Raw genomic sequence first — 14,531 nt, forward strand, 5'->3', positions numbered from 1 at the left:
TACATACATACATACATACTATATACACACATACATCTACCCACCCATACATACATACATACACCCACATACATACATACATACATACATACACACACACATACGTACATACATACGTACAAATACCCTACCTATCTATCCACCCATACATACATACATCCCACCCCAACCCCTCCACCCATCCATACATCCATACATCTACCTACCTGTCCATTTACCTATACATCCATATATCTATCCATCCATATATACATACATACATACATACATACATCTACATATACCTTCAATCATCTATCCATCCATTCACCTACACATCCATATATCCATCCACCTATCCATCCATCCATCCATCCATCCATCCATCCATCCATATACACCTTTAATCATCTATCCATCTGTCCACCCACCCACATACACACACACACACACACACACGCCATTCACAGTTTGGTTTGAGACAGCTTCTTACTATGAAGCACAGGTGGCTTCAAACTTACTATGTAACTCAGACTGCCTTCAAACTGGAAGCAATCCTCCTGCCTCTGCCTTCTGAGAATGGGGATTATAGGATTATGTCACCACATCTAGCAAGTTGTGTGGTTTTGTGTGTGTGTGTGTGTGTGTGTGTGTGTGTATTTGCAGCCAACATGTGTGCCATGGTGTGTGTGTGGAGGTCAGAGGACAACTCCCGGTGTCAATCCTTATCTACCTTGTGTGAGTCAGGCTGTCATTGATCACTACTGTGTACTCCAGGCTGGCTGCCCTCCAAGGTTCTGGGAATTCTGTCTCCATAGGACTGCTGGGATCACAGATGAGTACTCTGTCCAGCTTTATGTGGGGATCTGAACTCGGGTCCTCATGCTTCTGTAGAGAATGCTTTATATACAGGGCCATTCTCCAGAGCCCAAGACTGTTCTTTTTCTCCTCAGTGAAGAAGGGGACAAGAATCACCAGTGAGGGTAGAGTTGAGAGGAAGAGACAGGAGCATGATGGGGTTGCCACCCCACCCAGCTTTGGTTCTGGTTTTTTTGTTTTTTTGTTTTGTTTTGTTTTGTTTTGCCAAAGATGACCAAGAGATGGTGCCAAGAGAAGCAGTGAGTCAGGAGCTTGAAGAGAGATGAGGCATAAGGGTGATGGTACAGTGCCTGTGGCATCTTGGGTCCAATAAGTTCCGTGAGTGGTTTTAATGACTTGCTAGAGGACTTGGGACTTGTTATAGCGTTATCCTGGGGCTGTGGCTTCTACTGCAAACTGACTGGCAGTGGGGTCAGGTCAGGACAAAGCAGTCTGGCACCTCTTGCCACACCTACTGTCAGTGATGTTATTAAGGATACATCCAGTTCAACATGCTGCTCGCAGGTGGTATAAAGGGCCACCTCCTGGGCAGCTGGTTACTTAATATTTGGGGTGCAGGTAAACCCAGGCTGTTAAGTACCTTCTGATGATACCTGCCAGAAATCTCACCTCCCAGGAGGAACGCAGGGCTTCAGCACAATCCATGTAATTTGTACACATAACTTGAGGCCAGGAACCTCCATCAGGGAGGGACAGGGGAGCCTGGGTTTCTAACATTAGCCAAGCCACTTGGTGGCTGCCTTCTGAAAGAGGGCTGTTGTCCCAAGCCTGTGGGTGACTCATAGGTGAGTGAGGGTGGGGTGGGTGTGTTCTTGCTAACAGAAGTTCAGGGAGAGGCCAGAACAATGGCCAGGAACACACTATAGGCAGCCATGGCTGATGACTGGTGTCCCCTGAGCAGGAGGTAAAGGAACGAAGCCAGATTCCACCAGGGTCCATGAGGCCATGGAAAGTGGAGATCAGCATGTGTTCTGGGCCCCGCTGGTGGCAGTCTGAGTCCCACCACAGTTGTGCTATCCCTCTGTCCTACCTGAAGATGCTTACCTGCAGCTAGTAGATACATCACTGTTTGCCACTTTAGCTCAGAGCCACTGGGTCAGCAAAAACTCCTGTGTGGCCGGGAGATGGGGTGATGTCACCAGGTGTCACAGTGGCTGAGGACAGAGCTGTGGCAGTTGGAAGGTGTGTAAACCCTGAATTGTTTGTTCTCACAGCCACTGTAGAGTAGCTGCTCTAAGTCCTCAAAAGTGCTGAGTCTGCTGCCCCCCCCAGGCCCCCAGAGGCTCTCCCCATGCCCACCATCAGCCCCACCCTCCCTGTACTCTCCAACCATCAGCATCTGGATGGCACCCTGTGGCCTTGGCTCTCTAATTCTTACTTCCTTGGAGGAGGCCTGTGGTTGCTTCTCAAGCCCACCCTGTAATGCAGGCCAGTCTCTGTCTGGAGTAGTTTACCGTTAGGGACCTTTTTGCCGCGTGAGGTCCCAGATCTAAAGCTGTGGATCAGAGCTTTATACCAGGCTGAGTGTGTACTTGTGCAAGGTCCTGTCTTCCCTTCTGAGGCCTCTGTCCCTTGGCTCTACCTAGCTGACCCTGGCCTTCTAGAAAAGCTGTTCCAAGTGGGCTGATTGTGGTACCCAAGTATTTTAAGCCAAAACAGGTGTCTACCCAGCATGCTCAATACAACCTTGATGGCTTTCTTCAGGGCCTGGGCTGTGCTGGGCTTCTGACTTCTAGGGCCCCTAGAAGAAGGGAGCCCTTGGCCAGCACTGGTATACCCTATAGCCCTCAATACCTCAGGAACCATGAGGACTCTGTCTGTTCTCCCTGACAGTCTCCTCGGCTACCTGACCAAGTATGACTGCTCCAGTGCGGACATCAACCCCATAGGCGGCATCAGCAAGACGGACCTGAGAGCCTTTGTCCAGTTCTGCGCAGAGCACTTCCAGCTTCCTGTTCTGCAGACGTGAGTGCTCCTGCCAGTGTTCCTGTGGCTCCTGGGCCACCAGGACCACACTTGCTCTACTCAGCCACCCTGCTTAGCTCCCTGTGCCCTGCCTTTCAGCTTCTGTTCCTGCACCCACAGTTCTAAGTGACTTAAGTGACAATTCTTCCAAGACTGGCTCTTCTGCTGCTGCTGTCTCAAGCCAGAGAGACTGTGCTGGCACCTGACAGGCCTGATCTCTGGGTACCTGTTGAGGACATCCACAGCCTATCAGCCTGTCTGGCCACTGCAGCATTGCTCCTGGTACCAGGAAAAGTCTGTGTCCTTGCTTCCCTCACAGGGACCTCCAGCAATATGTGGAGACCCCTTTGCTTGTCACAGAGAGTTTGTTCCTGACAGCTCATAGGCATAGACTGGGGATCCTGCCAAGAGTCCTGCAGTGTGTCAGACTACCCCATCCATCATACCTGCTCTGCCAAGTCTGCTGATCCCAAGAGCCCTGCAGTGGAGGGTCCCTGCCCTGCACTCATCAGCTTCTTCTGCCCTTGATTCATCGTCCTTTGGGTCTTGAAGACCCAGGACCATGAATGAGCCCAGGCCTATAGCCCTGCCAGTCATGGCCAACCCAACTGCAGTTTGTCTAGGAATGTCCTGCCAGAGCTCATGAGCACATTAGCAACCCTGGTGACTAACTGGATGTGTCTCCCTGCAGCATCCTGTCAGCACCAGCCACTGCAGAACTAGAGCCCTTAGCTGATGGACAGGTGTCTCAGGTGGATGAGGTAACGATGGTGGATGTGTCTCCCCTTCTCACTGGGTCCTTCTGCCAAAAGGAGACTTTGCTGCCCCAGGCCCCTGGCTAAGTCAGGCTGACAGAGTCACTGACCTCAGACACTCTGACTTAGCTTTCTCATGGTGGCTAGGGCTGAGGAAAGGGGAGATATAGTGGGTCAGAGGGAGTGTGAGGACGACAAGCAAGGACTCCAGGTTCCTCACAGCAGGTTCTCTACCTCAGAGCAACCTTGGGATAGAGTCAGCCACGTCCCATGCCTTGCAGGGTTTTGATCATCTTCTAAAACTGTCGCCCAGTGAGTTCTGAGAACACAGCTAGGCACTGATTTCTGGCCCTGGGGAGCCTCACCTCCCTGGACCTTTGGTCCCCAACTGCACTCCCAGCACCACCCCACTGCATTTTGAACATACTTCTGTCCTCATAGGAAGACATGGGGATGACATACCCAGAACTCTCCATCTTCGGCAGGCTCCGGAAGGTCGCCAAGGCAGGGCCCTACAGCATGTTCTGCAAACTGCTCAACATGTGGAAAGACAGCTGTACACCGAGACAGGTAAAGCCATGTATGACATCAGGCTGAGCCACCTGGGCATGACTCCAAAATAATGAGCTCATTTCACACACAGTAACATTTTTTTGGCTTTCATCTTTACCAGCTTGGGGATTCCTGGTTAACCTAGGTATGGACTAGCCATGCGGGTATGCTGTGCATTACAGGAGGTCTCAGAATACAGTAGGTCTCTGGGCCAGAGGACTTCCTGGGTATATAAACCCACCTGGAGGCCTCCTGGAGCACAGCTCTGGGCTGTCAGAACCAGGACTCTATAGTCCTGCAGCTCAGCGAGCACCAGCCCAGCTGATACATCTCCACACTGCTGTCAGGAAGAGCCATGGGCAGGGGCTGGCACCTGCTGGCTGCTTATTTCCCCCAAAAGCAGGGCTCTCAGCCTTGAGTCTTTCCTGCCTTTCTAACCTGGAACCTGTGTGCCCCTTGCCCACCAGGTGGCTGAGAAGGTGAAGCTATTTTTCTCAAAGTACTCCATGAACAGACACAAGATGACAACCCTCACGCCGGCATATCATGCTGAAAACTACAGTCCTGACGACAACAGGTTTGACCTGAGGCCCTTTCTGTACAACACGAGGTGGCCCTGGCAGTTCCTCTGCATTGACAACCAGGTAGGCACGGCAGAGAGCTTTTTGTGTCATGCCTGGGAAGGATATACAGGGGCTTCCTTTAAGGAGAAAAACTCTTTTAAATGCAAATTGGCATGATATGGATTATTTTATTTTATATATATTTATGTATATGCACATAGATATACATATATGGTTTTGGTTTGATTTGGTTTGGTTTTTGAGACAGGGTTTCTCTGTGTAACAGTCCTGGCTGTCCTGGAACTTGTTTTGTAGACTAGAAGGGTCTTGAACTCACAGAGATCTGCCTGTGTTTGCCTCCTGAGTGCTGGGATTAAAGGAATACACAACCACAGGCATACATATTTTTGAGACAGGTTCTTGCTATGTAGCCCTGTAGAACTTGCTATGTAGACCATGCAGGGCTCAAACATACAGAGACCTTCCTGCTTCTGCCTCCCGAGTACTGGGGTTAAAGGTACCACAACTTTAATTAAAGCAGACTTAGCTCTCTCCCTCCCACTTTTTCTTAAGACCACAGTGGAAACACCCACAGACGGCAAGTTAAACCCAGTTCCTTCCCAGCCCTGCTGAAGAGAGACAGTTGCTCAGCTCAGATTAAAGAGGGCAAACCTTGGACAGTACTTTGCTAAACTGCAGAACCCAAGGGACCAGGAGGGACTGGTAGGAATTTTGGCTGTGGCAAGGATCCCTGAGCATCTGGCATGCACTTTGAAGGTGTAGGATGTACTTCCCACCTCTGTGGTGGTGTTAGGCGGAAGTCATCATGACTGGGCTGGGGTCAGTGCTTCTGACATCCAGAAAAATAGGGATGCTGCCAGATGGTCCCCTGCTCCTAAGAGACTCATCCAGTCCCTTTGATCAGTAGTGCCCCAGCCAAAGAAGGCTGGCAAGGGAAAACCCTCTGGGCTTCTCCTTGTAAAGAAATGACTCTGTATCCATATGACTTTGGGAACCACCCACCCAGTCCACCCCCAATAACCCAGAAGACTCCGTGGAAGTCAGTGGGAAGAAGAATGGCCACTGGGAGCAGGTGGAGGCCACTGGGAAGCTGAGAGACATGGATCAGGATGTTATGTCCTATGTCCCCGCTGGCTGGGCAAGCCTGCACCCTGTGTAGCTGATACAGCATGCTTTGTCCCCGCATCCTGCTGTCACTGAGTCACAGGAATGGCACAGTTTAGCCACCAAGGGCAGAGGGTGGGAGCTGCATCCACTCTGTTTAATTTACTATTAACTATTATGTGTATCTATGCGTATGGAGATGCGCCTGTGAGGTAAGTGCCCATGGAGGCTGGAGACACTGGATCTCCTGGAGCTGGAGTTACAGAAGCCTGACGTCGTCGATACTGGGAATTGAACTCAGATCCCCTGGAAGAGCAGCAAGTGCTCTCATCTACTGAGTTCTCTCTCTAGCACCGAGCTCTGGCTTCTTTAGTAGCAATCAGGGCTTGACCGATCTACCTCCCATGAAGATCCACTTGACGGCAGTTTCTACAGATCAGCAAGGGATTTTGATGCCCTGTGGCCTCGCAGTGGGCAGAAGTAGAAGCACCTGGAATCCATCCACAGTGGCCACCAGGCACTCCCCTGTGCCAAGCCTTTCCCCAGCGCTGTCTGTACTCTATCCCTGGGTGGTTCGTAACCTTCATGGGCCTGGTGGGTAGTTTCAGCAGCTGATTCTTTGAAGGGTGACGGTTCTGATGGGCTTCTCTCTCCAGGTTCTACAGCTTGAGAGGAAAGCATCGCAGACCTGACAAGAACAGATCTGGGAGAACTTTGAAAAGCCATCACCTATATGGAAACAGTTCCTCCCCAAGGACAACTAATATGAATTCAAATCACCAGTGGCCCCCGCCATAGCCTGCCTGGAGCTAGGTTCTGTTTACCTTTCAAGGAAGAGAAATTTATTCTAATGAAATAAAAAATATAAACAAAAATGTTCTTTTTAAGATGTATTTTATTATTTTCTATGTATGGTCTGTGGCCTACATATATGTCTGTGTACCACATGCATGTACCCACAGAGGCCAGAAAGAGGGCATTAGGTCCTCTGAGACTAGAGCTAAAGAAGGTTTTGAGCCACCATTGTGGATGTTGGGAATTGAACTCAGGTTCTCTGTGAGAGCAGCCAGTGTGGCTTTACAGGCATGTGTGTAGGCAAAAAGAAAGGAAGAAAGAAAGGAAGGAAGGAAGGAAGGAAGGAAGGAAGGAAGGAAGGAAGGAAGGAAAAAAGAAAGAAAGAAAGAAAGTAAGAAAGTAAGAAAGAAAGAAAAGCCATGCACATAAAAATAAAACTAATAAGATTCTAAAGGCAAAAAAAGCTTATTCATGTATATGTATATGTGCTTATGTATGGATGCCCACAGAGGCCAAAAGAAGGCATCAGATCATCTGAAGCTACAGGTACAGGCAGCAGTAAGATGCCTGGGATGAGTACTGGGAACTGAACTCCCGTTCTCTGAAAGTAACAAGTGTTCTCAACCACTGAGCCTCAAGCATGCTGTCACACTGCTCAGGCACAGTGCTTTCCAGTGTGAGTATGGCATGGCTAGAGGATGCCTCGTGTGGGGATGGGCCTGTGTAGCAGAACTGTGTCGTGGTTCTGACCGAGAAGGGGCATCTTAAGCCTGAAACACATGAGAAGCCACCCCCCTCCACCCATACCTGCCTCCCTGTTCTGGGTTCTAGTGGGAACCTGGACAATTCTGCCAAGTATGGTCATGTGGAGGCTGGGGGCCTGCCGTCCTTACCCTTACCTTACCCTCTGGGGACCTGCCTGGTCTGGAAGCAGGGCTCATATGGGATGGCATCTGGTCCCTTTCTCTGCCCACAGGGCCTCCCAGGGCTCTCCTCTCCTCTGCATCTGTTCTGTCCACGTGTAGCTGCATCTTCTGCCTGGCTCATGGGCATGGCTCCTGCTGGGCTTCGCTATCCAAATGTAGAATAGGGGCTACTTGCTATATCAGAAACAAAGATGAGCACATATGTGTATTTTCCGCAATTCAGAGTTCATTGAATAACAATATATTCACAAGATATTCACCGCTGTTTGGGCAGTGGCAATAATGTGGCAGTAATGTGCCGGACAATCCCGCTTTCCTTGATAACCTGACCAAGGCAAACCTTTCTTTCACTCCAGTCTTAATTACTAATATGAACTATCGGAATATATATAACACATCATATAGCGTGTGTGTGTGTGGGGGGGGGTTATTGAGTAACCACAAAGGGTTGACAAGGAGTTCCCAAGAGGTCAAAGAAGTCAAAACTGAAAAAACAGTAGAAGGCACTATTGATATCAAAACAGAAGCCGGGGACGCTGTAGCAACCACTACAGGGGAAAGGGCAGGATTGGATCTAGGCAAAAGAACCAGCAGGGATGGACAGATAGCAATTCAAGTAGGCTGCATGCAGTGGCGAGCCGAGCTGAAGCCCCTGGTAAGTCAGGAGTTCTCTGCCTTTCGGTCCCTGATGGGCACACACTGGCTGTCCAGTGACAGGTCAGGGAAGGCTGGTGCCATAACAGTAGTTGGATTTTTGAAGGCTGGTGGAGTTGGGGTTCTAATGTGCTTCTCTCTCCAGGTTCTGCAGTTTGAGAAGAAAACACCACAGAGTCAGGAGAGGGATACAGAAGCTATAGCCTACAATGGAAGCACCTACACCAGAGGTCCTTAGTGTGACTTTTTTTAAATTAAGATTTTCATGTGCGTGTGTGTGTGTGTGTGTGTGTGTGTGTGTGTGAGAGAGAGAGAGAGAGAGAGAGAGAGAGAGACAGACAGACAGACAGACAGAGACAGACAGAGAGACAGAGAGAGACAGAGAGGCACTGCAGTCTGTGCACAGGTGGCTGCCAAGATCAGAAGAGGATGTTTGAACCCCTGGAACCAGGGAAGCATGCAGTTGTAAGCAGTCTGATGTAGTAGGAATTAAACTCAGGTCCTCTGTAAGAACAGTAATCACTTAATTGCTGATTCATCTTTCTACCTTCCTACTGTGACTTTTCAATCACCAATAGCCAGTGTCCTGAGTCCAACTGCGCTCCCATCACTCAGGTAGAAGGACCCTGGGGAATCTGTCACAGTCTCTCCTTGCAGACAGGCTGAAGTTGGGGGAAGTTTGCTTCAGAGTGGACAGGTCCTCGGCTGTGGGAACATGGAGGACAGAAGAAGAGAAAGCTAGAGGAGAAACTGAGCCCTTTTCTGGTCTCAGGGCCTTTCCTCTATTTCTCAGGCAGACCCCACTAACTAGGATGGAGGAGGTGGGCAGGAATATGGCATAGATTTCCTGCTAGGATAGAGGCTTAAATGTTCACCCTAGACAGCACTATCCCTCTGGCAGAAGCAGAAGGGGGCAGGTGAGGCTCGTAGGTCTTTAGGGGAGGGTTATAGAGTGAGACAGGAAGCTAAGGGTAAGACTGCAAACCCATTTATGCCCACCTCCAGCACAGAGGTTAAGGGAGTCTTAGTCAGATACCTCTACTTCTATATTTGTAGCCTGTGTTCTGCACCACCTTGGCATGGTGCCTAGCCCCAGTCATTGACGCCATTGTCACTGGCCTACAGCCGTTAGTCACTGAGCTGAGTCCTGCCCAGCTGTGTAGGGGTGGCGCCCTCTTGTGGTAGGTCTTGAGGAACTGAACATGGATCACATGTAGGTTGTGTCAATTTATCTGTGTCCATTCTGCTTGAGGTCCTGCAACCTTTTCTGTGGCCCACGGATCGTTTCTGATATTTTCTTCTCTCTGTTTCCCAGCAATTCTCATTTATAATGGACTTTTACAGAGACTTGTGTAGTAGGCTGGGCTTTCCTCTGATTTAATGGTAGGTTCATAGTTTTATCAGACACTGGATATGTGCACTGGCCATTGGCCTGAATCCTCTACCTCATCTTAAGTCTCATGTGCTTCTGGAAGGACAGTAGAGGGAAAGACGAAGATCAGGGGTATAGGGTTAGAGTCAGGAGTTATTCCCAGCAGCATCGGGATGTCTAGGCAGTGATGGACATGGGCCAGGGGAGGTGAAGCATGAGGCCACAAGTATGATAAACCTAGCCATGCCTTTCATGATACCCAGGAAGCAGCCTGACCACAGTGGGACCCTCTGCAGGAAGAGTGTCATCTTAAAGACAAATTTAAAAGCTGTAGACCTGACATAGAGCCAGTGCATATCTCCGTGTTGAATGATGTTGAGTGTGTTTTCTCTAGCAAGGATGGAGGAAAAGACCAGTATTACAGGATGTGGAGATGCCCCAAGGCTCAGCTATAGAGGTGTCCTAGTGTGGGGAAAATTTTAGAAGCTGCCACATTCGGGAGGAATCTTATGGTTCCAGCGGCCTGGAGGCCTTGGCGGCGGCAGGCCCCAATAACACGAGAAAGTCCTTGGTTTCAAAAAGGTTTATTGTCATGGCGGATGATAGATGGATCTAGGTGTACCCCCCAGAACTCAGGGCAGTCCCGAGTTATATAGGGAGGGAGAAAGGGGGAGGATTGGGGAAGGATCTGGGGGAGGCATGTTTAATTTGCTCTGCCCTCTGGCCTTCATTAGTATGTAAATCCCTAGGGCCTGAGGCCTATAGCCTGGCCTATGTGACTGAACAATGTAATTCTATGGAGACCATGACTGCTTTTCAGGATCCTGGGTTCTGGGGGGCGCCAAACTCCTGTCGGTTCTTATGCAGAATATCACCCAGAATCTGCAGAGTCTCGGGGTTCTAGGCACCTGCTCCACCATGACCGAGGATACCCTTACGCAGTTCCACATCCTAGGACATGTGAGAGTTCAAATCTAACCCCTGCGGGCTGGAGAGAAGGCTCAACAGTTCATGGTGTTTCAGAGTACATACTGTTCTTGCAGAAGACTCCAATTCAGTTCCCTGCACCCTTGAAAGGTGACTCATAATCACCTGCAATTCCAGCCTCAGGAGCTCCTACAGCCTCTTCTGTCCTTCAAGTACCTGTACACACACACGCACACGCACACACACACACACACACACACACACACACACATTTATACATAATCAATAAGTTTTTGAGACAAAGTCTTAGTTTTGTGGCTCTGCAATTATCTCAGTATGTAGACCAGGCTGGCCTCAAACTCACAAAGATCCACCTGCTGCTGCCTCTCAAGTAGTGGGTTAAAGGCACTGTCTGGCTTATATATAATTTTTTAAAATTATATTTACACATGGAAAAATCCAGTAAAAGTCCTTGCCACCAAGCATGGCCACCTGAGATTGATACTTGGGTCCCATATAGTAGGAAAAGAGAACTGACTCCAAAGAATTGTCCTTTGATCTTCAGGTACATACCAAGGCACAAACCTACTCATACGCAAAAATAAATAAATGTAAAAAATTAAAAATCAGGGGTTGGAGAGATGGTTCAATGGTTAAAATGGTATTTAGCCACTTGTAAAAGAGCTGGCTGCTATTCCAAAGGTCAGGGTTCAATTCACAGCACATACATGGTGGGTTGCAACCATCTGTAGCTTTAGTCCCAGGGGATCTGAGGTCCTGTTCTAGCCACCAAGAGTATTGTATGCAGGCAAAGACAGGGTGCACAGACAAACATGCAAGTGAGACACCTATACACATAAACAAAAACAACAAAACCCTCCTCCTGTGTGGCAGTGCCCTAAAGGAAGGAAGACATTTCTTATTGCCACACCCTGCACCAACACAAGGGGCCTTTCACTTTGGGAAGCTGGCCACAGTTCCAGCTGTGTGCTGAGGTTTTGTGCTACCTTCTGAACTCTGGGAGCAACTATCCCTGGGGCCATGGGTGGCTTAGGATTTCCTCCACGTTATGAGGAACACAGCCAAGTACTTCAAAAGACTCTTGCTTGTATCAGGAACTTCCTGGTATCTTTGAGGTAGATCTGTCATGTCCTGTACTTGATCTTCCAGATGTATAGGGAGGCCACCCCAGCATTTGAGAGAGGGTTCCAACATTTTTCACCTGAAGCTATCTGCAGCAAGTTCTCGCCTCCCGTTTATGGCACACTAGAAGCACGTGTCCTCTGAGGTCACAGCCATGAGCCATCCCTCCCATTTTCTTTGGCATGCTGGAACAAGATAGGGCTGAGTGATGAGGGAAAAACCAAAGCAAGCCACACAGAGAATTTCACACATGCTACATCCCTAAATCTACAGGCGACAAGGGTCCTCTACACCAGGAAAGCTGCCACATTGAGCCTCTTGTGAGTCTACACTACCAACTCCAGAAACCACCATGGAGGAAGTGCTGTCTCAGGCCAGATACTTCCTGAAAGCAAGCTGAAACAAGGATTTGAGAGAGAATGGTTGCCTAAAAGACCATCCTAGGATGCAGAACTGAGGGACCAAAAGGATCAAACCAAGGTGGCTACTCAAGGGAGAGTTGTCCAGTCAGTCACACCTGTGGGAAATTGAACCTGAATCTATCCAGAACCTTCTGTTAAGCTCTGAACCATCCACTAAAGGATAATGAGAAATCTCTACTAACTGGCCCAGTCACCCTTTCTTTGGGGCCCACAGGCACACTGACCTCTACACAGTACCAGTCTGCTTAATGACTGTCTGGTGCCTCTGCCTACCCACAGTGCACCATGGGCTGGACACATGGAGTATTCTCACAGTCACCAGTGGCACAGAGTGAGCCCAAACCCATCTCTGTTCATGGAATCAGCAGTGCAGTCAAGAAATCCAGGAAGTGATGAAAGAGACGTTTGTGTTACAAACTCGCAGTCATGAGCTGGAGGTGGCTCAGCAATGGAATGCACGTGCTGCTCTTACAGAGGAGCTGAGTTCAATTCTCAGAATCCACATGAGTAGCTCACAGCCCTCAGATCATGGAAATAGATGACATCTCAGTGCCACCTGTCACCCCACAGAGCAAGGCTATCTTGGTAAAACACTGTCCCTGACCTGACACAAATGTTCCTGGTGGTGGTAGTTGGAATAAGCAGTGTCCCCCTCTGTAGATTCATGAATTTGAACACTCTGTTGTCCTCTGTTGGCACTGCTGTTTGGGGAGGCTGAGGGACCTTTAGGAGGCAGAGCATTGTACATCACTGGAGGTAGGCTGTGAAGTTTACAGCCTTGCCCCAGATTCTGATTTATTCTGATCTATGGTGTGTGTGTGTGTGTGTGTGTGTGTGTGTACCACATATTCATGGTGCCCTCACAGGCCAGAAGAGGAAGCCAGATCCTCTGAAATTAGCAGCCAGTGCTCTTACCCATCTCAGCCATCTCTAAAACCAGATAAAGACTTCTCTTCCTTTATCTGCTTTTGGCTGTGGTGTTTTATCATAGCATCAGGAAAGCACATAAACAAGGCAGAGGGCAAAGTTCACTGTGAAGGTCTGTGAGAGAAAACAGAGCTTAGGAGCCCCCCAAAGACATACCTAGTTCAAGACCCCAATTCCTTTTCCCTAAAGATACTTCCAGATCTTCCGAAAAGCTGGTACCTGCTGTCTCCAAGTGTCCAGATGGGCTGAGAGGCTGTAGCAGACCTTTGCCTCAGACCAGCAGAGTCCCCAGGCAAGGAGGCTTCCAGGGAGAAAGTTGCCACTACACATTGGCTTAGATTTTTCAAAACCTACTTTAATAAGGGTTCTCATTAAAGGGTTCTTTCAATGTCCCTTCTGGCCCACCGCCCACCAGAGGTAGTGGAAAAGAAAGATTAATAGGAAACGGGGCTATGGGCCTGTTTAGAAATAGTTCTTGGGGGCTATTCCAATTACTATTGTCAGCAGTCCAGTCCATTAGCAAAACACCAACACACATCAGCACCTGCAGTCTACTCCACTCGGCAACTACCACTCACAAATCGGCACTGGCGTAGCGTGAGAAGGTCTTTGGGAAGTTACTCTCCATGAAATCACGACAAGTGAAGATCAGCAACTCAATACAAGGTGAACCAATGCCAAAGTCTCCTCCACTGTCTGTGGAGTCATATTTATATTCTTTTTAAACATCATGTGTCCTCTCATGTGTCTGCTTTAGCAAAACATCCTTTCACATGTCTGCCCCAGCAAAACATCATCTGACATAACTGAGTTTCCGAAGAAACCAGAAATTATCACTTCAACTACAGTATCCAGGCCTGATCTACACACAGACCAGTGTAGCTGCAACCACACTGCAGAATAGAACACAGCAGACCATCTGCAGGTGCAACCAACATCAATTGGAAAACATAGTTAATAAAATCTTAAAAGTTCTAGAAAGTGGAGCTGTACAACAAGAACTCCAGATGTTTCTAAACACCTGGAGGATGTGCACATGCTACTTTATCCACTATGTATGAAACTTGAACTTCCAGATTTTGGTTGTCCTCAGAGATAATCTGAGGAGCAGTAGATGCCAGAGTGTCCATTTTATAGATGAGAACAGAAAGGCTCCAAGGCCTCAGTATGACTGATGAAGCCCAGAAAAGAACCATGTGGTACATTCCATCCCCCTGCCTGTATCTCAGCCTCTGCCTTCCTCAGCTAGGGCTTGATCAGATGCCCAAAACCCCACTCCTGGTTACTACTTCCACCTCTTACTTTAGAGAGCTTAGCCACACAGGTCAGAGGGCCTCAGAACACCACTCACTCATGCTAGCTCGCTCACTCACTTGCTTGCTCACTCACTCACACTCACATTTGCTCACTCACTTGCTTACTCACTCACTCACACTTGCTTACTCACTCACACTTGCTCACTCAAACTTGCTCACTCACTCACATTCACACTTGCTCACTCACTCACACTTGCTCACTCACACTTGCTCACTCATTCACACTTGCCC

The 14,531-nt window shown here is 48.8% G+C and overlaps 1 protein-coding gene across 4 annotated transcripts in view; it reads left to right on the plus strand.

Annotated features, from left to right (window-relative positions):
• Nadsyn1 (NAD synthetase 1) overlaps positions 1 to 6,693 on the plus strand; it is a 29,301-nt gene extending 22,608 nt beyond the window's left edge. For 2 of the 4 annotated variants that reach the window (XM_028771070.1, XM_028771073.1), the window contains 5 exons: positions 2,692 to 2,823; positions 3,515 to 3,584; positions 4,020 to 4,148; positions 4,598 to 4,774; positions 6,475 to 6,693. In XM_028771070.1, coding sequence (XP_028626903.1) covers positions 2,692 to 2,823; positions 3,515 to 3,584; positions 4,020 to 4,148; positions 4,598 to 4,774; positions 6,475 to 6,510 — 544 coding nt within the window. In that variant the 3' untranslated portion in view covers positions 6,511 to 6,693. Of the gene's footprint in view, positions 1 to 2,691; positions 2,824 to 3,514; positions 3,585 to 4,019; positions 4,149 to 4,597; positions 4,775 to 6,474 lie in introns of those variants that run through there. The other 2 variants (XM_028771071.1, XM_028771072.1) reach the window with 2 other exon arrangements.
• The last annotated feature ends 7,838 nt before the right edge of the window (positions 6,694 to 14,531 follow it).

Source organism: Grammomys surdaster, unplaced genomic scaffold (genome assembly GCF_004785775.1).
Source record: "Grammomys surdaster isolate TR1022 unplaced genomic scaffold, NIH_TR_1.0 205, whole genome shotgun sequence".
In the NCBI taxonomy this organism is placed as follows: domain Eukaryota; kingdom Metazoa; phylum Chordata; class Mammalia; order Rodentia; family Muridae; genus Grammomys; species Grammomys surdaster.